This window comes from Hyperolius riggenbachi, chromosome 10, assembly GCF_040937935.1.
Source record: "Hyperolius riggenbachi isolate aHypRig1 chromosome 10, aHypRig1.pri, whole genome shotgun sequence".
NCBI lineage: Eukaryota > Metazoa > Chordata > Amphibia > Anura > Hyperoliidae > Hyperolius > Hyperolius riggenbachi.
In genome coordinates, this window is record NC_090655.1 from 257,326,834 (window position 1) to 257,353,156 (window position 26,323).

General features: G+C 43.2%; 2 protein-coding genes across 2 annotated transcripts in view; both read left to right on the plus strand.

Annotated features, from left to right (window-relative positions):
- The window catches only part of LOC137535280 (zinc finger protein 208-like), a 171,541-nt gene that overhangs the window by 34,137 nt on the left and 111,081 nt on the right, over nt 1-26,323 (plus strand). Inside the window, exons 3-4 of the mRNA XM_068257100.1 lie at nt 1,779-2,933; nt 3,019-3,159. Of these exons, the coding sequence (XP_068113201.1) occupies nt 1,779-2,933; nt 3,019-3,159 (1,296 nt within the window). The remainder of the gene's footprint in view (nt 1-1,778; nt 2,934-3,018; nt 3,160-26,323) is intronic.
- LOC137535311 (E3 SUMO-protein ligase ZBED1-like) lies at nt 11,849-14,934 on the plus strand. Its single transcript, XM_068257141.1, has 2 exons — nt 11,849-12,085; nt 12,749-14,934. Exons 1-2 carry the CDS (start codon nt 11,954-11,956, stop codon nt 14,423-14,425), a joined length of 1,809 nt encoding a protein of 602 aa, XP_068113242.1. The 5' UTR covers nt 11,849-11,953; the 3' UTR covers nt 14,426-14,934.

A 26,323-nucleotide genomic window follows, 5' to 3' on the forward strand; every position in this document is an offset into this window, starting at 1 on the left:
TACAGTGACCATTATCAGCTTATTACAGGCCAGTAACACTAAGTCACCCCTACTGTGACCAATCTATGTACAGTAATGTACAGTGACCATTATCAGCTTATTACAGGCCAGTAACACTAAGTCACCCCTACTGTGACCAATCTGTGTACAGTAATGTGCAGTGGACATTATCAGCATATTACAGGCCAATAACACTACGTCACCCCATACTGTGACCAATCTGTGTACAGTAATGTACAGTGACCATTATCAGCTTATTACAGGCCAGTAACACTAAGTCACCCCCTACTGTGACCAATCCGTGTACAGTAATGTACAGTGACCATTATCAACTTATTACAGGCCAGTAACACTAAGCCACCCCTACTTTGACCAATCTGTGTACAGTAATGTACAGTGACCATTATCAGCTTATTACAGGCCAGTAACACTAAGCCACCCCTACTTTGACCAATCTGTGTACAGTAATGTACAGTGACCATTATCAACTTATTACAGGCCAGTAACACTAAGCCACCCCTACTTTGACCAATCTGTGTACAGTAATGTACAGTGACCATTATCAGCTTATTACAGACCAGTAACACTATGTCACCCCTACTGTGGCCAATCTGTGTACAGTAATGTACAGTGACCATTATCCGCTTATTACAGGCCAGTAACACTAAGTCACCCCCTACTGTGACCAATCTGTGTACAGTAATGTACAGTGACCATTATCAGCTTATTACAGGCCAGAAACACTAAGTCACACGGAGTCGGTATAGGTGATTTGATTGGAACGTCTATGTCTTAGACGATTTTCACTTCCGGGTTTTTACGCGAACGTTTTTTCGCGTACGCAATAACGTTACCGCATGCAAATTTTTAATGTGAATTTTCGCGTACGGTGGTTTTTATGACGTTTTTTGAAGGAAGGACACGCTCTCTTCTTATAGGTCGGCGGTCCGTCGGACATTTTAAAATTATTGGAGGATAAATATAGATGCAGTTCCCCATCAGGTCCACTGCTTGATGGGAGGTCTTGTTGCAGGAACCTAACCTGATTGGTAGATGACAGGGCGCCCAGACCATTCGGATTGGCTCCTGTCTGGAACCTGCACTATTTTAAACCGATTGTGTTTGTATGTTGTTAGAGGGCTTGTTAGCTTGAGAAAGAGAGAATGCTCCTCTCGAAACGTCGCACAGACTTGCCCTTTGTAATAACTCTGATGCTTTAAATAAAGAAAAAGCTTGAAATGCATTTGAAGACGGTGCTGGGTCTCTTCTCTTGGATTTACTGCTTGCTGTTCCTGGAGACAGAGGGAACTCGACCATAAACATGTCACACTTTTTATGCTTGGGTGCTGCCTATCACTACCTTTCTACTATTAGTGTAACACATTGTATACAGTGGTAATAAGAAGGTGTAAGTGACACCACATTGCTCTACAAACATAACACAGATCTCTTGCTATAAGTACATATAGGTCTGTTGTCACAAGAGTAACACATTGCTTCCATTGTCCCATCAAGATCTACAACTTACTGCTTTTCCATGTGAGGCCAATGCTTTAGGTGCAAATAACTTGGACTTATATGCAAATATAGTGCAAATTGTATGCTCCTAACTACATTTGCTGGGAAATACATTGATTGGCTGAATTTCAAGTAGCAAACATTTTCATAAACTTTGCATCAACTTGGAATTATCAGCAGCTCACTGACCATCCCTAATGATAATTGTTCCTCCCCTCAGAAGTCTGTAACAGGAAGTGATGATGTTTCTCTATTTGCAGGGTGGAGTCCCGGCATCAGGAACCTCTCAGAGACTCGTCTCTCTGTATCCACAGACTGTACAACGGATGATGATGTCACTGGACAAGAGTCTCCTGCAGATATTCTGGTTACCCCAAATATTCCCCCAGACTCCCCTCACCTGTCTAACCCTGAGGGGCCTAATACCCAGCACAGCTTTCCACCTGCTGGAGGGTCTTATTCATGTTCCATGTGTGGGAAATGTTTTGTATTGAAATCACACCATGTCATACATGAGAGATCTCACACTGGTGAGAGGCCCTATTCATGTACTGAGTGTGGGAAATGTTTTGTTTCGAATTCAAATCTTATCAGACATAGGAGATCCCACACTGGTGAGAAGCCATATTCATGTGCGGAGTGTGGTAAATGTTTTGGAAGGAAATCACATCTTATCAGCCATGAGAGATCCCACACTGGTGAGAAGCCATATTCATGTGCGGAGTGTGGTAAATGTTTTGGAAGGAAATCACATCTTATCAGCCATGAGAGATCCCACACTGGTGAGAAGCCCTATTCGTGTGCTGAGTGTGGGAAATGTTTTGTATTTAAAGCAGGCCTTATGTATCATGAGAGATCTCACACTGGTGAGAAGCCCTATTCATGTACAGAGTGTGGGAAATGTTTTGCATCTAAAGGAGGCCTTACATATCATGAGAGATCCCACACTGGTGAGAAGCCATATTCATGTGCTGAGTGTGGGAAATGTTTTGGAAGCCTATCATATCGGGCTCGTCATGAGAGGGCTCACACTGGTGAAAAAACATGTTCATGTGCTGAGTGTGGTAAATGTTTTGCAGATAAAGCAGGTCTTTTATATCATAAGAGATCCCACACTGGTGAGAAGCCCCATTCATGTACTGAGTGTGGGAAATGTTTTCCACAGAAGTCAAGTCTGGCCATTCATGAGAAATATCACACTGGTGAGAAGCCCTATTCATGTGCTGAGTGTGGGAAATGTTTTGTATTTAAAGCAGGCCTTATGCATCATGAGAGATCTCACACTGGTGAGAAGCCCTATTCATGTACAGAGTGTGGGAAATGTTTCGCATCTAAAGCAGGCCTTATATATCATGAGAGATCCCACACTGGTAAGAAGCCATATTCATGTGCTGAGTGTGGGAAATGTTTTGGATGCAAATCAAATCTTGCTCGTCATGAGAGGACTCACACCTGTGAAAAAACATGTTCATGTAATGAGTGTGGTAAATGTTTTTGCAGATAAAGCAGGTCTTTTATATCATAAGAGATCCCACACTGGTGAGAAGCCCCATTCATGTACTGAGTGTGGGAAATGCTTTGCACAGAAGTCAAGTCTGGCCATTCATGAGAAATATCACACTGGTGAGAAGCCCTATTCATGTGATGAGTGTGGGAAATGTTTTTTGTCTAAATCAAAACTTGCCTTACATGGGAGAACTCACACTGGTTAGAAGCCCTATTCATGTGCTGAGTGTGGAAAATGTTTTGCACGGAAGTCAGATCTGGTCAGACATGAGAGAATTCACAATGGTTTGGACACATAGAAGAACTTGCCAAACATGTGAGAAATCGCACCACAAATATACCCTACTCATGTTCTAAGTGTGGGAAATGTTTTAGAGATCAAGGAAGCCTTATTCATCATAAAAGATCTCACACAGATCTCACAATTATCATACAAGATTTTATACTGGTGAGAAGCTCCTCATGTGCTTTTACTTGACTGAACAAACATCCTGTATAATGAAACCCTAACTGTCCCTGCGTCATCCTCCTGTCCCTGTGCCCGTGTGTTTGCGCTACTGCGAATTTCTTTGAACAGGCAGAGGACAGGGACGGGGGAAGCCGGCTGTTGTTGCGGGAGGCGGATGTGTGTGCACGCATGCACACTGAGATGTGGCGGTGACAGACCTAGAGCCCATTTAAACGGGCTTGGGTCACCAGTTCCTGATAAAAAAAGAGAGTGCTGAAAAGATAATGATTTGTTTTTGTTGGGAGCTGAATGAACCACATTTAACATCACACTCCTATAAATGCTGCACACAGCCCAGAGTCAGAATTTAACTCCATAACCACTTCAGGATGAGACCAATTTTCACATTTTCGATATAAGTATTGTCACAGTCCTCCAGCGGGATTGTATGCACTCCCGGGTATCTCTTCCCTTGTCAGCGATGGCGCTCCTGGTAGCATGTGGAGCGCAGTACAGGCTACTTTAATTGTAGTGCAGGTCAGAGCAGGCCTACTCACTACAAAACTAAGGAGAGTGGAGAGTAGAGTGCTAAGTCCCGCCCACAGAAGTATCAGTGGAACTCACAGGAAGTGAGTGGCTGCCTCTATTAAGTAACAGCTGCAATTTTTAAGGGGCCCTGGATACTGTAACAGTAATTTGTCCAGCCTGGCTATGCAGCCCTAAGGTATCCTTAGACTTGTAGTCCACCAAATGTGCAAGTGCCTGCACTGTACATCCAATGGGAGGACAGAGTTGCTCCTTTGCAGCAGAGAATGTACCAGGGCATCCAAACAGAAATGAAGAGATGGCACACTACTGGCTGAAAAATTCACCTGCTTGTATTAATCGAACAAGAACACTACATGTTACGGATTAAAACATCCTTCATCAGGTGTAAAACAGCGGTGAAGCATACATCCACTAGTATAAATACAAAATCAAGTGTAGGCAACCACACCCTTAACCTCTTGAGGTCTGCAGGGCTAACCCCCCCCCCCCCCCTCTAGTGACCAGGCCATTTTGAGTAAAATTGGCCACTGCAGCTTTAAGGCAAAGCTGCAGGGCCACACAACATAGCACACAAGTGATTCCCCTCCCCCCCCCTTTTCTCCCCACCAACAGAGCTCTCTGTTGGTGGGGTCTTATTGCTCCCCCCATGTTTATTTTTTTTTCATAAATATTTTTGTTTGTGTTTTTTTTTTTTAAAAAAAGGCTGTTTCTTTTAACCCCATCCCTCCCTCCCTCCCTCCCCACAGCCAGCCAATTACGGCGATCGGCTGTCATAGGCTCCTGCCTGTGAGAGCCGATCGCTCTCTTGTCCCCCAGGGGGACAGCCGTGACACACGGCTGTCCCCAGTGCAGCGCTGCTGCTAATCGCAGCACTGCACAGTCTAAATAGACGGCGATCTCGCCGTCTAACAGTCTCCCGAGTGGCAATAGCCGCTCGGAGACTGAAGGCGTGGCGGAACTCCGCCCTCCAAGCAGGAGATGCGCGCGCAGCCTGCGCGCGCATCTCCTGCAACACAGAGCCCCAGGACTTTACGCCAATTGGCGTTAGGCGGTCCTGGGGCTGCCGCCGCAACCACGCCCATCGGAGTGACACGGTCGGCAAGAGGTTAATTGCTCCGCCCTTGGAACAAATAACCCTTCAGTCCATAGTCCGAAGTGTATAATATGACAATTGTATGGCACTCCTCATCGGCTACCAATACACAACAATTGATAACTGACCATCATCCTGGCACTTCCGAAAATAGGACTGCCACAAACCCACCTGTTAATAAAACATGTGGTTAAAAATAGTGTAAGTATCCACAATCTCATATAGCATACAATTTGCATTCTGATCACATAATCATTATAGAAAACATTTCAGCGGCAATCGCTCATTCATCCCTGTAGGGGTAACAACATCCATGGAGTCAATCCATCTTGCCTCTTTTTTTTTTTTTTTTGTATATTCTTTATTTGTTCAAAGGGAAAAGAACAAGCGATACAACAGTACAACGTTTTTTTAACAGTTACAGTACATCGTGTGTAAGGCACAGTCAGCTGAACAATGAAAGATTTATCATATAGTGAAGAATCCATCATAGCTTACACAATAAAATGTTTTGGTGTAAAGTCAGACGTACTGTTAACTATAAACCTAATGTGAGATGAGGCATAAGAGCTCAAAAAACATTAACACAGGGTGAGAGGATAGCTAAAGTATTTAGCCCCATAAATACTGTTGTTGTTTTTTTCCCCCTTGGCGTTTTTTCTTTTTCGATGGTAATCCCTATGGGATTCCCCACCCTCCCCCCTAATCCTCTGGTCACTGCACCCTCCAACCGCTGTGTGCTAGATGTTAGTAATCTATATTCAGATCATTTGCTTTTTACATTAACGCCCTCGGGCCTCATCTCTTTTGTTATAGGATAGGCTATGTTAAGTCAATTATATGCCTTGTAGTATCTGTTGGAACTCGTCAGAGGCTCTAAAGTGGTTCTAAAAGGACCACGTTTTCTTATACGTGTCCGAGTTATTAGAGGCCACAGAGGTAAGATCTTCCATCAGTTCCACAAAATCCAGTTCCCTGACTAACTCTTCTGTACCTGGTGGGGATGTTTGATTCCAGTGTCTCAGTATAAGGCACTTTGCTGCATTTTGAATGTGTCGAACAACTGAGCGCTTATAGTTTTTCATCGTCCAATCATTAAGGTGCAACAGGTAAAATTCCGGTGTAAATAACACTGGCCTGTCTGTAATAGCCTTAAGGAGTCTTTCAATTATCCTCCAAAAGTCTGTTATACCCGAGCATGACCAGATAATATGCAGCAATGTGCCTTTTTCTCTTTGACACCGCCAGCAGAGATCTGTTTTTTCAGGGAAAATATCATGTAATCTGACGGGGGTAAAATACCACCGTGTAATCTTGCCTCTTTTTGTTTAAGCAATTTCTCCAAATTGCCACCCCTACTTGAAGGGTTCACAGCTTCCAACACACCCCATCTAAGTTGTGCTGCATTATGCCCTGCTCCAAAAAAAATGTCTAGCCACGGAAGTGTCGTAATTTTTTCTCTCACCTTCCGCATATTTGGTAATAACCCTTTTATGCTCCCCTATGCGGGTTCTGACTGTTCTGGTGGTTTTGCCCACATACATGAGCCCACATGGGCACTTAAGCCCATATACTACCCATGGAGTAGAGCAATAATGCCTGCCCTTAATGGCAATGCTTTGACCTGTGTGGGGGTGACAGATCTTATCACCTTTAATAATACCATTGCAAACATAGCAGTTCAGGCAGGGATGAGTCCCTGCCCTCCCTGTAATGGTATCATGGTTAGTTGGGGCTGTATCAGTATGTCTAACCCTGTCGTAAATAGTTTTGCCTTTCCTAATGGAAAAAAATGGGCTATCCTGAGATTGTACTGTATATGTTTGTATTCATTTCGTAGCTTGCAGTCTGTTACACATTTTATTCATCATGTTACATCTGTCATTGTAATCGCCAGTTCTGCATTTTGTCAATATCCAGTAAATTAGAAGTAGAGTAGATCGGCACAAGATTTCTGCCATCTTTTGTAGCTGTATCTGTTTTTGGTGGTATGAAATAAACGGTGGTTTGCTTTGCAACTCATCTGGTGCCCGGAAACTCCTTTCCTCTTGTATGCTCTGTATTTTGTACCAGTGTCCATATTTGATGTTGTCTGTATCATTCTGTACCCCTTATTTGTTTTCCCCTTTTTGTACAGCACAACAGAATATGTTGGCGCTTTATAAATCAATAATAATAATGTCTACCATTGTTGTTGCACATACAATCTGGTAGGGGTTTGTAGAAACACATTATATGGAAAAATACTGCATACGCTAAATTCGTTTTTTGTTTTTTTTTTGCTTTGTTTTTTTAAATTCTGGTAGATTTTACAGCATTTGGGCTGTTGCCTGTAATTTACCAACAGAAGTCTTTGGTAACTGTGCGGTAGTGCAGGACACCTCCCTAGATGTCACCCTTCTCATACTCCTGGCAGTAGCAGCATTTCAGCTAGGGTGAGAGTGCAGTCAGTGGGTGAGACACAGAGCTCTAACCCTCTGCATTTAGCTACTGTAACCAACAGGGGGGGGGGGGGGGGGGGCGGAACATCCCCAACATCCCTTTAGACGGCTGCCTTCTATAGTCCCTGACTCTCTGTGTATGAGGCATTTTCCTGCACCTCTAAAGGCATACAGGGAAACCATTCCTAATGTACTCTTCTCCTGCATGTGTATAGTTTGTTACAAATCCCACCAGAGAGGCGGTCTGAGCCAATTAAAGAGACACTGAAGCGAAAAAAAAAAAAGATGATATTATGATTTGTATGTGTAGCACAGCTAAGAAATAAAACATTAAGATCAGATACATCAGTGTAATTGTTTCCAGTACAGGAAGAGTTGAGAAACTCCAGTTGTTATCTCTATGCAAACAAGCCATTAAGCTCTCCGACTAAGTCTTAGTCGTGGAGAGGGCTGTTATCTGACTTTTATTATCTCAACTGTTCCTGGACTATTTACTTTTTCTCTGCTAGAGGAGAGGTCATTACTTCACAGACTGCTCTGAAAGACTCATTTTGAATGCTGAGTGTTGTGTAATGTGCACATATTATAGAATGATGCAATGTTAGAAAAAACACTATATACCTGAAAATAAAAGTATGAGAATATTTTCTTTGCTGCTAATCTTCTAGTAATTATTCATAGTACACAACCAATTCACTATATCATATTTTTTTTTTTTCGCTTCAGTGTCTCTTTAAGTGATTAGTAGGACAGGGAGGCTCTTCCCATTGTCTGTCCGTTACTGTCTGTCATTCACCACACTCGTAGGAGTCCTGGGTCACTGTGAGCTTGTTGAGGAATCTGTTCTAACGCATGTGTGTAGTAAGTTACTGGCAACATAGAGGTGGTTCTAAAAAAGTACCATTTTTACTGGTTTTACTGACTGCTGTAGTCTTTGAAAATTGACATTTAAGCTACCCATACACTATGTCGTGATCGAATCTGCTGTGAAATCGATTATGCAAATGTTGACCGATTGATTGATTTCCATCTGACATCGATCAATTCAGTCGATCTGTCCCGGCGAAAAATTTCTCGATCATGGGCGGAATGGGAGCATGTCGTTAGTAGCGAACGATTCTATGGCTGTGGAGTCGGTACAAAAATCCACCGACTCCGACTCCTCAGTTTAGGATTCCACCGACTCCGCCTCCTCTACTCTGACTCCTCTAATTTGCATGTTACAATCTTGTTGATTAAAAGTATGTAACATGAAATTCGTCTCTTATCTGCCAATGCTTAGGAATTTTAAAAGACAACTGAAGTGAGAATGATATGGAGACTGCCATGTTTATTCCCTTTAGTCATAGACTAAAAATAGTCCTTGGTAAGAGTACTTGTAAGGTACAGACCGGAACAAAGAACATCTATCAGGCCCTAGGCAATGTAACTGTGGGTACATGTAAGAGTTATGTGCATGTACTCTGCAGGGGAATAAGGAGATTCTTCCTCTATTACACATTCTTCATGCACAATCTGAACATGGGTCAGGCCCTAGGCAAAGTGACTGTGGGTACATGTAAGAATGATGTGCAGGTACTCAGAGGAAGAATCACCTCATTCTCCTGCAATTACACATTCTTCATGCACAATCTGAACCAGGTGTATGGGTAATAGACAACACCTCTGTGTTCAATGTGCACAACATTCTCAGTGGATTCCCTGCAGCTCTGTGTGGAGTGCATATGTAGAGTATAGTACTACTGTGTAACAAAGTAAACCTGAGACAGATGAAATTAAAGTTTTATACATACCTGGTGCTTCCTCCAGCCCCCTTCAGGCTAATCAGTCCCTTGCTGTCCTCCTCCACCACCTGGATCTTCTGCTATAAGTCCAGGTACTTGAGCCAGTCTGGCGTAGTGCGCATGCACACACTCCGCCGCCAGGAGCGTACTACACCTGCGCAGCACTATTGCGCAGGTGCAGAATGCTCCTGGCTGTAGGAGCGGCACATGGCCGTACTGCGCTGACTGGCTGAATTACCGGGACTCATAGCAGAAGAACCAGGTGGTGGATGAAGACAGCGAGGGACTGATTAGCCTGAAGGGGGCTTTTAGAAGCCCCAGGTATGTATAAAACTTTTCTTTCCATCCTTCTCAGGTACCATCCAATTCGTAGTCACCAAACCAAAATTTTAACAACATATCAAATTATTTGATTTCATCAGCAAAGAGAGTGCATACATTTGCATAAATTAGCATCAACACAAAATTATTTCCATCTCATTGACCATCTTTATTAGTGACACAGCTACACATCAGACTTTATTCTTACAGCATAGATGTTATTTATTATATATAAGAGATTCCTGTGTACACATCATATATACTGTACAGTCACAATCAGATATATATATCTGACTTTCAAAATACAGGGACTGCTTTATTGAAGCAGCACAAGTAACTAATTTTGATTGGTTTATTTCATTTTTGTGGACTAAGAACAGCTATTACTGTATATATAAATTATTTATGATGACTATTATTTGAGAAATTGAACATTTTATCATATTTTCTATTTTAATTACAGTTTAAATTCATTAGGAGTCGGAGTCGGTGCATTTTTTCCCGATTCCAACTCCAGGCACCCAAAATTGCTGTGACTCCACGACTCCGTCTCCACAGCCCTGATCGATTCAGTGATGACCGACACAGCATAGTGGCAGCAATACATTACCTGTAATACAGTACATTACCTGTCCGCTGGCGCGAGTCCCCGGTCCGTGCTGACACTTTCTCCGGCTGGCCTGTCTCCTCATTACTTCCTGTCTACTCCTGTGACAAGCCGAAGTTCAAACAGCTGGCCAGCCGGAGAAAGTGTCAGCACGGACCGGGGACTCGCGCCGGTGGACAGGTAATGTATTGCTGCTATAGTATAAAATTAGAACGTGCACACTGTCTCTAAGGAAAAGGAGTTAACAATCTCACAGCCATCAGTGTCCTGCAGACAGACACAGTCCTGAGAGGTTTCCTGGGGACCAATGTTGTTATGCTTAATGCCTGTACCGCACATCGGCTTGTGAGTGCACATCTGTTTTATTACTTTTATTAAAGTTTACAGTTTTACACTATATAAGCCTTCTTAGTTGCAGTGCTATCTGGTGGATGTTAGAACTAGGAAGTGAAGATTGACTGCCTGTTCCCCCGTACACTTTCAATCTGACCTCTGGAGATTTAGGAGGCTTTTAGGGTGAGTGTGGGCACATTGGGGGTTGTTGCCTGGCACTGGTCAAAGGAAGGTGAATTCTAAAAGATCACAGCATACGATAGCCTGGGTGACGGAACTACCTATTAACACAGTTATATGCGATATGCATTAGGGTTACCGCGGTTTACCGGTTTCACGATATATCGCGGTATTAATTTACATGGTAACCGTACCGTGCACATTTCCGAAATACCGGTTTGCCCTATTTCCGGGTTGACGTCAGGCGCTGGCTGCGTACGCGTCCTGTAATGATGACGCGAGTGCGACCTGCCGCGACCGCGGCATGTAATTTAAACGCTGCTCCCCTAGCGGCTGGAGCGCACACGCATCTACGCACCACGTAGGCACGTACTCCTCCTCCTGCCTTCCCGCCCAGAGTCTGTGAGTGCTGCGTACTGCCGCTGCGTAGCTTGTAAGACCCAGGAGGGAGCCATATTTCCAGCCAGGCCAGCAACAAAGTAAGGCAAGGGGGAAACGCCCTAGAGCCACCCTAAAGGAAAAAATAAGGGCATCGCCACGCCAACGCCAATTCGCCACCACCACCACCGTAAGGGTATGCATCCAGCCCCACCTGACCTCATGGCCTGCCGCCTGAGAGCCTCCCCCACTGTGTCTGACTCTGGGGCCTGGGCCTGCCTGCCACTGCCAGCCTGAGCCAGCACGGTGCACCTGCTGCATGCATTTAGAGAGTTTAGCCTGTGTGAGTGCAAGCAAGTCATTTGATCCCCAATGTGTCATCATCTCTGAGACTGAGTCTGACTACCACCTGTGCTGTGCATAAGCTCGTCTGATCACAAGTTGTAATTTGATCTCTCCCAGTCCTCGTGCCACTGCCACTGCCACCAATAAGCTAGTTGTAAAAGAGAATTGCACTGCAGAATGCTACCTGAGGAGGATTTCCACCAGCCACAGATCATGCAGGCTGAGGCAGCAGAGATGCAGCCAGCTGAGTCAAGAAATATGCAGGATGCTGATCCTAAGATGCACAGAAGAAGTAATATGCAGGAAGTGGAAATTGAGCTACACAAAAGCATGCAGGCAACAGAGCCACAGCAAACGGCAGAAAGAATCCTGCTCCATCCACCAAATAAAAAAGTCAAATCTGCAGCATGGGAACATTTTGGATATCCCAAAAACGACCGTGGCTTTGTCATGGAGGACGGATTTCCAGTATGTCGCAATTGTGGGCGAAAAGTGGCTGCCAAAGGAGGAAACACCTCGAACATGTTTGCTCATCTCCGAGAACACCATCCCTCTGTGTCTCACTCTCTACAACATAGCAAGGTAATGTATCCATCCATTCCCATTTCAATTTCCTCACTGCCTAATTTTTTATTAATGCTGCATTATTGCTGTGTACTTTAACTTTTAGGCCTGTGCATGCCTGTGCAACCAGAGACGAAGCACCCTCATGTATTTTACGTTTTTTTAACATATATCAGTGGAAAAGTTGCAACATTATTAGAGAAAACACCCTGACCTGCTCTCTGTTTCATTATTTACTGTCAGCTTGCTTCTTATCAGCCCTGATAAAATCCCCGAGACCCCGACTGTCTGAGCGCTGTTCAGTCTGTCTTTGTTCAGGAATCTTTATAGGTGAGTCTCTTTTCTGTGCTGTCTTTTCAAGCCTAAGCCTGCCCCCTTCCCCTTGTGGCTCTGCTGCTCATGAATCATTATCTGCCTGTGCCTGAGTCATTATAGCAAAGCCAGACTGAATGCTCAGTCTGGGATTTTATCAGGGCTCATGGGCTGATCAGAAGCAATCTGAATGAACAGTAAATAATGAAACAGAGAGCAGGCCAGGGTAGGTGTTTTCTCTAATGTTCCAACTTCCCACTAATATGGTAAAAAACATGAGGATGCTTTGTCTCTGCTTTACTTTAAATGTAAATTATATATACATATTTTAGTGAGTGATTTTGTGGTAATTGTTTCTTCTTTCTGTAGGATGAAGCTAAGAAGACTGAATATTCCAGCACTGTTCAACCAACTGTCATGCAGTCATTTATAAAGGGAACAAAATTAGACCCCAGGTCTAAACAAGCCAAAGATTTGAACCGTGCTGTGGCATACTTCATTGCCAAGGACATGATGCCCTTAAGATTAGTGGAAAAACCTGGCTTTCTACACCTGATGAAAAAGGCCATCCCACTGTACAAGGTGCCATCAAGAACATACTTTTCCAGTAATGAAATACCTTGCATGTACAAAGAAGTGAGATCCAGTGTTGAACAACAGCTGAAGGAAGCTATGTGGTATGCAGTCACCACAGACCTGTGGACCAGTAGCAGTGGAGGAGGGGAACCATTCATTAGTTTTACAGTCCACTACCTCTCTTCAGATTGGAAACTGATATGTCATTGCTTGGAGACTCTCTTTTTTCCAGAAGACCACACTGCAGAACACATCTCTGAAATGTTTGACAACATTCTCCAAGATTGGAATCTTCCAAAGGAAAGCCTGTGTGGAATTACTACAGACAACGCGTCAAATATGAAGAAGGCCTTTTTAGAGTTCCCTTGTGTTTGGCTCACATGTTTTGGACACAATTTAAATTTGGCCATTAACAAAGTCTTGAAAATGCAAAGGGTAGAATCAGCTGTCAGAGCCTGCCGACATTTAGTACAGGGTTTTTCTAGGAGTTGGAAAAAGAAAAGAGATTTAAAAAAGAAACAGTCAGACCTGGAACTTCCTGAGCATGCCCTAATCCATGATGTGGTAACAAGGTGGGGATCTACATTTGAGATGATCTCCAGGTTCCTGGAACAGCAACAGGCTGTCTGCGCAGTGCTGGCCATTGACCGAGGTACATGGCACCTCATGCCAAAAGACAGCGACATTGCCACTCTTGAGAATGTCAACAAGATTCTTCAACCATTTCATGAGCTCACTGATGCCCTTGCCTCTGAGAAACGGGTCACACTGTCCTCACTCACACCAATACTTGAGCACATTGGCAATGAAATCCTTAAGGAGCAAACTGAAGACAGCATACTTACCTCACAGATGAAGACTATAATGAGGGAAGACTTGCTAGAAGGGAGATACACAGAGTCAATGCAACGTGTGTTGCACATCTCCTGCTTACTAGATCCGCGATTTAAGAGAAGCTTTTGTAAAAACCTGGATGACACAGTTGAGGCATGTATTGAAGAAGCTGAGAATCTTGCACCAATGTCACACTCACTAGAAGAATCCACTCCAGTAAATGAAGGAGCAGAGGGAACAGAAAGCCGTAGCACTACCAGTTGTACCAGTACCACCACCACCACTAAGAAAGAGAAGGGTCTATCTGGGTTGCTACAGCAAATCACATCATCCCGGCAGAACAAGGCAACATTAGGAAATGAAAACATTCATGAAAAAGTGCTGTCCGAAGTGTCCATGTACATATCTCTTCCTACTATCAGCAGTGACGCTGACCCTCTTTCTTGGTGGAAAATGCATAGGCAAGAAATGCCTCTTCTGGCAAATGTGGCAAGAAAGTATCTCTGCATACCTGCAACAAGCGTGCCTTCAGAGAGAATCTTTAGTACCAGCGGACATATCCTGTCTCCTCAGCGGTCAAGGATGAGCCCTGAAACTCTCAACATGCTTACATTTCTTCACCATAACCTGGCCTAAACAAATACATGTTAATCTCCGACTCTCATGATGAATTGTGAATGTGAATTTCATGTCAGATAGATGGGTCGAATTGGATAATTTCCGACAGGTCTGATCTGATTTCCGATCGTTTTTCTGATTGATTTGCATTGATCATCTAAGTGGTCAGAAAATCAATCAGGAAAACGATCGGAGATCCGATCGGATCTGTCTGAAATTATCTAATATAGGTCGACCCATCTGTCTGATGGGAAATTGCATGGTGCACAACTTTAGTGACTGTAATATACTCATTGAATACCAGTCTGGTGGTGGTGGTACTGGTACTCACAAAGCCCAGGGCCTGGCATAAAGTGTCTGTGAGTGACTCTGTGTACTTACTTACTGTTGTTGGCAATTTTGAATTGACCTTCACTTATCGTATTGCTGATGTTTTCCATGGATTAGGGCATGCTCAGGAAGTTTCCATGCAATTTCATGTCAGATAGATGGGTCGAATTGGATAATTTCCGACAGGTCTGATCTGATTTCCGATCGTTTTTCTGATTGATTTGCATTGATCATCTAAGTGGTCAGAAAATCAATCAGGAAAACGATCGGAGATCCGATCGGATCTGTCTGAAATTATCTAGTATAGGTCGACCCATCTGTCTGATGAGAAATTGCAGTGCACATTTTAGTGTGTAATAGTGTACTACTCATTGAATAGTACCAGTCAGTCTGGTACCCAGCCCAGGGCCAGCCAGGCATAAAGTGTCAATTAGCCCTGTAACTGTTGTTGGCAATTTTGGATTGAACTTTAGTTAATCTCATGATCTGTTGGAAGGGTCACTCTCCATGGGAAGATTTACCCTCAGCTCTGCTCTTGCTCTGTTGGCAATTGGATTGACCTTTAATTATTGTATTTTTGGTGTTTTCCATGCAATTTCATGTCAGATAGATGGGTCGAATTGGATAATTTCCGACAGGTCTGATCTGATTTCCGATCATTTTTCTGTTTGATTTGCATTGATCATCTAAGTGATCAGAAAATCGCTCAGGAATACGATCGGAGATCTGATTGGATCTGTCTGAAATTATCTAGTTATAGGTCGACCCATCTGTCTGATGGGAAATTGCATGGTGCACAACAAGACTTCAGGACAGGTTCTGGCTGTAATATAATACAATGCATGGCATGCAATTTATTACACGTTAATAAAAGTTAAGATTAAGAACCAATTAAAGTGGAACTGAACTCAGAAGAACGTTCTCCTCTGTGCTCCAAAAGATATGCAACAGCATGATAACCTTTAAAAAAACATTTCCTTGTTATACCTGAACCTGATACAATTCCTAAAATAAATCTGCACAGTTTAGCAGATAGACATAACATACTGTACGTTCTCATTTTCAAATGGCCTTATTATCTGCCCTAGTGCCCTCTCTTTGCCATAGGCAGTCATGTGACACACAGGGGAGAGATCAGATTACAACTTGTGATTATTAGAGTTTAATCATCATTAGACACAAATGAGGGGGAATTAAACAGGCTAAACTCTCTAAATACATACAGGGTGCATTTATCTATGTGTTTTTTCAGTCCTATGCAAGAGTTCAGGTCCACTTTAAGAATGACAGCCAGCAAAATAGCAAATTGCTCTGTTGTGAATTTTGGATTGACCTTTACTTTTTGTATTGTTGGTTTCAAGCATGACAGGAGGTCAGACACTAACCCTTAAGGGTTTAATAAAGAAGAGTTTGTTTAAATTTGACTGTCTCATTTTTATAAGGGTATTTGTAATGAGAATAATTGTACAATACCGTATACCGTGATACCGTCATACCGCGGTATTTTTTTTGACGGTTATCATACCGTCAATTTTCATACCGTTGCAACCCTAATATGCATTTTCTTTTATCTTTGCATGTGGATGTGATTGTCCTGGATTAAGGAGCTGAGTACTTTGGATTGCAGTCGATTCAAGACAGAGCCCGTCTGCAGGACACTGGTGGCAACTAACTGTGAGACTGGTGCCTGCTTTTCTTTAGAGACAGTGTGCGCAGTCTAATTTTATACTATAGTTGAACTTTTGTTTGCACAAAACAGTACGAACGCGAACCACAGAGTGCTCTTTTCATTATCCTAAGCGCATACTGTATGCCTATTCCTTAATGTATTGCTGCTGGCCAGGGGAGCACACGGGGTCGGCGAGCAGGCAGCAGCTGCACAGGTTGTGAATCGATTTCAAGCCAAAATTGATTCAAAATCTGTGTGCAGTAATGGGCAGCCAATTGATCCCTCTGTGATCAGATTCGATCAGAGAGGGATCTGTCTCTTGGTCCATCTGGTGGCAATCGGCCAGTGTATGGCTGCCTTTACTGACATTCAACACAAGTCAATAATTTACCTCACTGGTCGGTAATTTTACTTTTTCATGTGGCAATAGGCTTAGAGAATTGACTTAACTGAAAAATGCTCTAAAACCCATCTGTTTTCTGCATTACCGCATTTGGTAATGGTCTTAAAACTGAGTCCAATGGGAGGTGTTTTGTTCCTCTGCATGTAGTGATAAGCTGAACTATTAATTGCATCAATAAAACTAACTTTAAAAAAAAGTTTGCATTATTATAATCAATGAGGCCATGCTAAGCTCAATGATTAGTGTTACACATTTTGTAAATTGGGAGTCTGTAATCTGTCACCTACAGTGTATACAGGCATAAGCTGGAGCACACGCTGCCACCATGGAAGTTCCCCTTCTTCACTAACCCAGAAAGCTGGCAAGCACTGGTAAGAGCAATCACCAGTCACATTTACTGATGCAGTTGAGTGCAGAGGAGCGAACCATCAGCATTTAGCTGGAATGGTGACCTTGAATCAGTAGAACTAGAAGAATCTCTCATCATGGTTGAGGGAAGTCCATTCAAGGAGGCTCCAGCTTGGGAACAACTACAGTATCAGCTGAGGAGCAGCAATATACCTGGTATACTGATGGATCTGCTTGGATCACGTTGATGTTGTCAACACTCTAGCTGCCCCTTAAAAACCTGGCTGTAAGGCAGACTTGCAGAATCGAAATTGGAGAGGAGGAGACCTCCATAGGGTAACAAAGTTCTATTAAGTTAAAAAAAGCACATCAAAATACACTTACTAGATAAATGAACAAGAAGAGCAAGTATCTGGGCAATAGCCCTCTCAGCATGTCCTCATGCCCCTGCACCAGCGGGAATGCGTAAAAATGTACGCAATGCGGCCCGCCGACCCCAAGGTGGGCAAAAACTCAACTAGCTGACGGAGGGAGACCAGAGCAGCGGTGAGTGATTACGAGGGCACAGGATGGCTGCATGGGGCTGGTAGAAGCCCCAGGTAAGTGAAACTCATTTTTTTTTTGCCTGATCACTCCTTTAAGACAAAGGTGACTGAGATCTGGAGGACACCTGGACAATTGCGAGAGGATTCTTTGTCTACAACCACTGTCAGTCGAGCTATTTTGGACCTTAGAACTACCTGGACTTGAAGAATATATTCGAGAATATAATCAAAGCTAAGTAACTTCCGCTGATTAATGATATCGTGATAGGGTATCACACTGATAAACCGTTGGTTAGCTTACCAAGTTACTGTAGTATCTAACTAGGAATCCCTGATTTATAACAGAATAGTATAGACAATCACTGCCTTTATGCCGAGGCAGCAGATGGCTTAATTTGGAATGTTTGTAATATTATACGGTTATACAAACATGCGTATATGTTAGTACATTGCTCCCCATGAGAACCTTCTGTACAACCAATGGATATCTGTTTAGATCGCAAACAAGAAACTGATTTGGAAAAAAATCTTATCCAATTTTTTTTATTAACCTCAGTAGTGGTAAGCCCAAGTTTGACTCGGAAAATGTTTGCTAGGAACGGTAAGCCCGAGTCAGACGTGGGCTGAAATATGAAATTTTGCCACTGAGTATCACTGGTGTGACGGGATTCCTCTGTGTCATCCTCCCGCATTCCTCAATCTATTTCCAAGCGTCTTCTTTCCCACGGTGATTGCCTTCTTCTTTTGTGGTCCCACGTGTCCCCATGTCCTTCGGTGACTTCCTGTGATGATGCTGCATGCGCTCCCTGGTGTCAGGTAGTAGAGATGAGTCCGGCACCATCAACGTAAAGTATATGCTCTTTTATTGGTTCATAACAGCTGTCATAACGTTTCAGGGCAGCCGCCCCTTTATCAAGCTGAGCTGTTAGCCATCAAGTTTACACTGACATACAAAGCTCTTTATATACACTGCATGGTACATAGGCAACCAATCACATTCAAATCACTCTATCAACCAATCCTGCAGTCCGTCCTCAGAGCGGACCTAATGGGGAACTGTGCTACTCGGATTTCATAGGTGCATTCAAAACATGGATACTCCCACAAACTAACACTTACCCATTGTCCAGAGACAGAGGCACGCCCGTGTGTCAGGGCACACATAGCCGTTACTCCCTGCAGCCGCCAGCCTGGCGGACCTGATGGGGAACTGACCTGCGTGACACAGGGTAGGCGGCACTTACGCACCGCCGCCCACGTTGCTCTGACTACGCTAGTGGGAGCAGCGAGTATCGCCGCTTACCATTGCGGATAGAAATACGGGTAGCCTCTGCGACATAGACCAATAGGGAGTCTCCTCCAAATGTAAACAAAGATGCACGTCATGCGTACATTAAGGCGCATGACATGCGTATATTAATGACAAGTGAACAAGTAAACAAGTGGCTGAAAAGTATGGGGACACATTGGCGAGGGGGCAAGCAATAAGGCGACTTGTACACCCCATATGTAGCCTCAACATCAATATAATAAACATAAAGTGTATGCGTAAAACAGGGGAAAACATATCAGAGAGTAACAGCAGGGGAATCAGATGCATATAACAGACAATGCCAAACAGGTAGGCACACTGGATCCTCACACATTAAATGAATGGGGACAAATCCAACTCTCGGTTTAAACCCCGAGGTTCCATTGTGTCAAGTTTCTTAATCCAGTATGCCTCCCTGTATAGCAGCCTCCTAACCCTGTCACCTCCTCTCCTTAAGGGTACAACATGTTCAATTACCATATATCGCAATTGGCTAACCTGATGATTAGCCTTGTATTTAGTCACAAAAGGTAACCTCTGACTGTCCTCTTTATGTCTAACCCTGCCTTCTCCACCCTTCACAGCTCTACTGCGTGCAGCCTGCACGACATCCTCAGGATAGCCCCTGTGCACAAATTTTTTCTGCATTTCATCAAATCTCTGGGCCCTGGCCCCATTATCCCCATCTATCCTACGCACTCTTTCAAATTGTCCGACCGGGACAGACCTCCGTGTGGCCCACGGATGGAAACTCCCAAAATGTAAAAGGGAGTTTACATCGTGGGCTTGGTATAGAGGTCTGTGACCAGTCTCCCATCTCTGACACTGACCAGAGTGTCTAAAAAGTTGACTTGCTCCATAGACGTATGTAAGGTAAGTCTGATGTCTCTGCATTTGGACATCAGCTCCTCAGTGAACTCAATGAGAGTCGAATGTGGCCCCGCCCACACGCAAAAAATGTCATCTATATAGCGAAACCATTGTAACGCATACTGCCTAAACAACGAGCTAGAATAAACGAACATTTCTTCATACACTGCCATATAGATGTTTGCGTAGGACAGGGCCACATTCGACCCCATGGCTGTTCCCCTAATTTGCATATAAAATTGATCCTCAAACCTAAAGTAATTACATTTCAACACTGTCTCCAATAGTTTCCCAATGAAACCAATCTGTTGTCTGGAAATATCAGACGCTGTCTCCAGTATACAGTGGTGTGAAAAACTATTTGCCCCCTTCCTGATTTCTTATTCTTTTGCATGTTTGTCACACTTAAATGTTTCTGCTCATCAAAAACCGTTAACTATTAGTCAAAGATAACATAATTGAACACAAAATGCAGTTTTAAATGATGGTTTTTATTATTTAGTGAGAAAAAAACCCTCCAAATCTACATGGCCCTGTGTGAAAAAGTGATTGCCCCCCCTTGTTAAAAATAACTTAACTGTGGTTTATCACACCTGAGTTCAATTTCTGTAGTCACCCCCAGGCCTGATTACTGCCACACCTGTTTCAATCAAGAAATCACTTAAATAGGAGCTATCTGACACAGAGAAGTAGACCAAAAGCACCTCAAAAGCTAGACACCATGCCAAGATCCAAAGAAATTCAGGAACAAATGAAAACAAAAGTACTGTAATTGAGATCTATCAGTCTGGTAAAGGTTATAGAGCCATTTCTAAAGCTTTGAGACTCCAGCGAACCACAGTGAAAGCCATTATCCACAAATGACAAAAACATGGAACAGTGATGAACCTTCCCAGGAGTAGCCGGCCGACCAAAAATACTCCAAGAGCGCAGAGAAAACTCATCCGAGAGGCCACAAAAGACCCCAGGACAACATCTAAAGAACTGCAGGCCTCACTTGCCTCAATTGAGGTCAGTGTTCACGACTCCACCATAAGAAAGAGACTGGGCAAAAATGGCCTGCATGGCAGATATCCAAGGCGCAAACCACTTTTAAGCAAAAAGAACATTAAGGCTCATCTCAATTTTGCTAAAAAAAACATCTCCATGATTGCAAAGACTTTTGGCAAAATACCTTGTGGACCGACGAGACAAAAGTTGAACTTTTTGGAAGGTACGTGTCCCGTTACATCTGGCGTAGAAGTAACACAGCATTTCAGCAAAAGAACATCATACCAACAGGCTGAAGAAAAACAAAATGAAGACTTTGGAGTGGCCTAGTCAAAGTCCTGACCTGAATCCTATTGAGATGTTGTGGCATGACCTTAAAAACTCGGTTCATGCTAGAAAACCCTCAAATAAAGCTGAATTTCAACAATTCTGCAAAGATGTGTGGGCCAAAATTCCTCCAGAGCGCTGTAAAAGACTTGTTGCAAGTTATCGCAAATGCTTGATTGCAGTTATTGCTGCTAAGGGTGGCCCAAACAGTTATTAGGTTCAGGGGGCAATTTCTTTTTCACACAGGGCCATGTAGGTTTTGAGTTTTTTTTCTCACTAAGTAATAAAAACCATCATTTAAAACTGCATTTTGTGTTCAGTATGTTATCTTTGACTAATAGTTAACGGTTTTTGATGAGCAGAAACATTTAAGTATGACAAACATGCAAAAGAATAAGAAATCAGGAAGGGGGCAAATAGTTTTTCACACAACTATATATTGTACTGCCTCCATCCCGCTATCATGCGGGATGGAGGTGTACAAACTCTCCACATCCATCGTTACCAAAATACACTCGCTAGGGATAGAAGGCATGTTATTTAGAATAGACAAAAACATTTGAGTGTCCCTCAAGTATGACTTCATGGACACTACATAAGGTCTAAGGATTTGATCAAGGTATTTAGCTAGGGGGGCCAATACTGAGTCCATACCAGCCACTATGGGTCGGCCCGGTGGATTGTCCAACCTTTTATGAATTTATGAATTTTTGGGCATACATAGATGACTGGGGTCATAGGGTATGGTTGTATCAGATATTGGGCAAGTTTGTCATCAATCAAATTATTGGCTAGAGTTTGTGCTACTGTCTGTCCAATTTTATTCTGAATTTCCACCAAAGGATCCACATCAATCAATGAATAAGTTGTACTATCCCTTAATTGTCACAGCACTTCTTTGCGATACATTTCAGTGTCCATTACCACCACTGCTCCCCCCTTATCGGCGGGTTTTATAGTAATAGCAGGATTTGAAGACAACTCTTTAATAACAGTTCTTTCAGCTTTGCTAATATTTGAACGAATCTTCCATCCTGTACAGTTGGATTTCCTGATCAACAGGTCCACCTCTTCCTGGACTTTCTTTATATAAATGTCAATGATCTGACATGACGTGGGCTGAAACCTGCTCTTTAATCGTAAGTTGGCATCTTTTAATGTCAATGTGTCAGTATCGACATCCACTCGTTGTATATCAGTAAATGGTCGTGGTACAGAGAAAAAATATTTGAGTTTAAAAGAGCGAAAAAAACGCTGTAGTTCCACATCTATCTCCAATGGATCCGGAATGTGAGTAGGGGAAAAGGACAGACCATAGTTGAGTGCTGACAGTTGTGATGGGGTCAGGACCACAGAGGAGATGTTAATCACAATCATTTCCTTGGTTGTCTCGGTTGTCGAGATCGGAGACGGTCTCTGATACCGCCTCCCCCTTCTCCTCTTCCTGCCAGGGACGGATCAAGACCAAGTTGCGCCTGGGGCAAGGTAGGTTTTGGCGTCTAAAGGTCAGGTTTTGGCGCCTAAACTGCCATTCATTTTGCCGCCTTTTTAAGAATTCAGCAAACTGCGCCTGGGGCAAGATACCCTCTTGCCCCCCCCCCCCTAGATCCGTCCCTGCTTCCTGCCCCCCCCCCCCCCCTCCGTGTCCTTCCAGACTTGTTGTTTGGTCTGAAAAACACTCCTGGGAGGAACTGGTGTATGGATCAGAAGACTCGGGCAATGCATCACCTCTAGGCCTTTTATCAGCTGGGCCACCTTGTTTAGGTTTGCGTGTCAGGTGCACGCAATGTCATCAGATTTGATGGGAAATTCGAATTGTATGTATTGGATTTAATATATACAATTGTATTGATTCCAATATATACAAAAGTAAAAAAAAAATTAAAATACCATGCACAGCACTACTGCCCATAACAGCAACAAAAAAAAGAAAGTCTAAAAGAAAAAAAAAATAATTATATAGAAGCTTATATATATATATATATATATATATATATATATATATATATATATATATATATATAACAATATAAAGAAATGCCTTCAAAGTTGTACCGATTTTGGTTCAAAAATCTGGACTTAATTGACCGCCAGGGAAGTCGTAGCCAGGAAAAAGTATTCAGTATAAAAATGCATACAAAGGACTGATGTACAGTATGTTTTTCTATAGGAGCCCAAAAAATTGCATCAATAAGGTCGAGAATAGCGTAATGAGCTGCAATTATTTGTAGATGAAAAAGCCAGCTTGTTTCCAGTCAACGACCCTTCATCAAGTCCATAATATCTGAGCAAGCAGTGCATAGTATTTGGACAAACATCCAGTGAGTCACCTCACCAGTGAAAACAGGACCTGTTAAATGCTTTTTATGAATTTTTGTACTGAATTCTTTTTGCATAAATAGAGATAAAGTTTTTTTCAAATTGGTTTCTTTATTGCTATTTAAAATATCATTATTAAGGATATTATTATTACTCTCAATATTTAGAATTTTCTCCCTGTGAGCACCTGACAGAGCAGCCTGTGGGCAGCCAGGAGACGAACACGGTGATTCCAGTGCTGGAGACTTGGGCGCAGCTGGCGCCACCATAGGCCATAATGGGAATTACAGCTATAGCAGCGCACAGGGAGTAACTTTGGCGTCCTCAGAAGACCGAGCTGAAGTTACTTTTAAAACACAATAATTCAGCTTCCAGCAATAGCACGAAGCCAAATTATTTCATTCCCCACCATCCATGGCGGCCTGGAGGGGGAATAGTATTTAATACGGCCGGGACTTGTGCAGAAGCAGGATCAGCCATATACCGGCTGTATCCCGCGCCCAAGTCTACCACACCGTTATATCTCGTTCACGCCAGGAGACCTCTGCCGGGTGGAGCAGGGGGTGGAAGCGACATGAAGACACAACCTTGTTCCCCATTCCAACAGGGTGACTTCCCTTCACCTCCATCCACTCCACAAGATGCTGCCACAACATACCAGATGCCATTGCCGACCTTCACACTACCCGGACTGCAGAGCTGAGTCACAGGAGCCGGAAGCAGCAGGGAGCAGGGATATCCTTCAGTATGGCCACAGTGTGATGGGCGACACTGCAGGGGGATAGGGTGCTGCCCTTGTGTAGGTATAGAGTACAGAGGAACTCAGCAGAGCAGCCACAAGGCCAGAGAGAACACAAGACCCATCTGTGAAGACTGGAGAGATCTGGGGGGACAGGTGTGACACAACAAGGGGCCTCTCACCATTACAGATGGCTGGGATAGCAGAAGTGCAGTGCCTCAGCAGTGCACACCTTTTACAAACTATGTGCTGCTTTGTTCCTGCCTGCTGGTGGTGGTGTTTATTTGGACTGCCTTTGACTTTGCACTATGCCACCAGCAGGGGGCTTATGGACATGTAGCAGCCCTGGGGTGCTGTCCTCCACCAGCAGTATATATATATATATATATATATATATATATATATATATATATATATATTAGTTAGTTAGCTAGAATAGATAGATAGGGTCTTTGAGGGTTTTGCACATTTATTTGTATGGTGATTGCTCTGTATATACTGTGTTGTACACGTAGTTTGCATCTGTTCTGAATATACTGTGTTGTACACGTAGTTTGCATCTGTTCTGTATATAGTGTGTTGCGCAAGTATTTGCATCTGCTCTGTATATACTGTGCTGCGCAAGTATTTGCATCTGCTCTGTATATAGTGTGTTGCGCAAATATTTGCATCTGCTCTGTATACAGTATAGTGTGTTGCGCAAGTATTTGCATCTGCTCTGTATATACTGTGTTGCGCAAGTATTTGCATCTGCTCTGTATATAGTGTGTTGCGCAAATATTTGCATCTGCTCTGCATATAGTGTGTTGCGCAAGTATTTGCATCTGTTCTGTATATAGTGTGTTGCGCAAGTATTTGCATCTGCTCTGTATATAGTGTGTTGCGCAAGTATTTGCATCTGCTCTGTATATACTGTGTTGCGCAGGTATTTGCATCTGCTCTGTATATAGTGTGTTGCGCAAATATTTGCATCTGCTCTGCATATAGTGTGTTGCGCAAGTATTTGCATCTGTTCTGTATATAGTGTGTTGCGCAAGTATTTGCATCTGCTCTGTATATAGTGTGTTGCGCAAGTATTTGCATCTGCTCTGTATATACTGTGTTGCGCAGGTATTTGCATCTGCTCTGTATATAGTGTGTTGCGCAAATATTTGCATCTGCTCTGCATATAGTGTGTTGCGCAAGTATTTGCATCTGTTCTGTATATAGTATGTTGCGCAAGTATTTGCATCTGCTCTGTATATAGTGTGTTGCGCAAGTTATTTGCATCTGTTCTGTATATAGTGTGTTGCGCAAGTATTTGCATCTGCTCTGTATATAGTGTGTTGCGCAAGTATTTGCATCTGCTCTGTATATAGTGTGTTGCGCAAGTATTTGCATCTGCTCTGTATATAGTGTGTTGCGCAAGTATTTGCATCTTATTTACATTTATCTATCGGTTTGCTTAATCCGGTCACAATAAACCATTATTGCACATTATTCCTTGTTTCAGTGTCTGTATTGCTGCACACTGTGGTCATTACCTGTTCCTCAGGCTTATAACAACACCGTTTGAGTGTGCCAGGCACTTTGTATTACTCCACCACATATGCTTGTCTAATTGATTTCTTGTTTTTTATCAGTTGCTATAATGGTGCAATATGTTTGAAAATGTAATCAAATCTTTGAGCTATAAAAAAAGATACATGTGACATGCTGTGCAATCACAAGACTGGTAGCTACCCAGGGCTGTAACTAGAGGGGAGCAGACACTGCAATATCATGGTGACCCAGAGCTGTGGGGTTCTCCAACTACTGACCTTCCCTTCCTCCCATACAGGAGAGCTAAAGAGTTTACTTCAGATCAGGTGGCTACACTTGCTTTATACATCCTGTGAGGTGGGCCCCAAGGCTGTGAAGAGCACCAAGGGGAGGCAAGGGAAGGGGTGTGAACATTGGGCCCTATGAGTTGTAGTTACAACCCTGTACCTACCATCTGACGGAGCCCTGATGATGCCCTGTGTGGAGGGCGATACTAGGGGTGGATTTATGGCACCTAGGAGGGTGTTGCAATGAGACACAGGA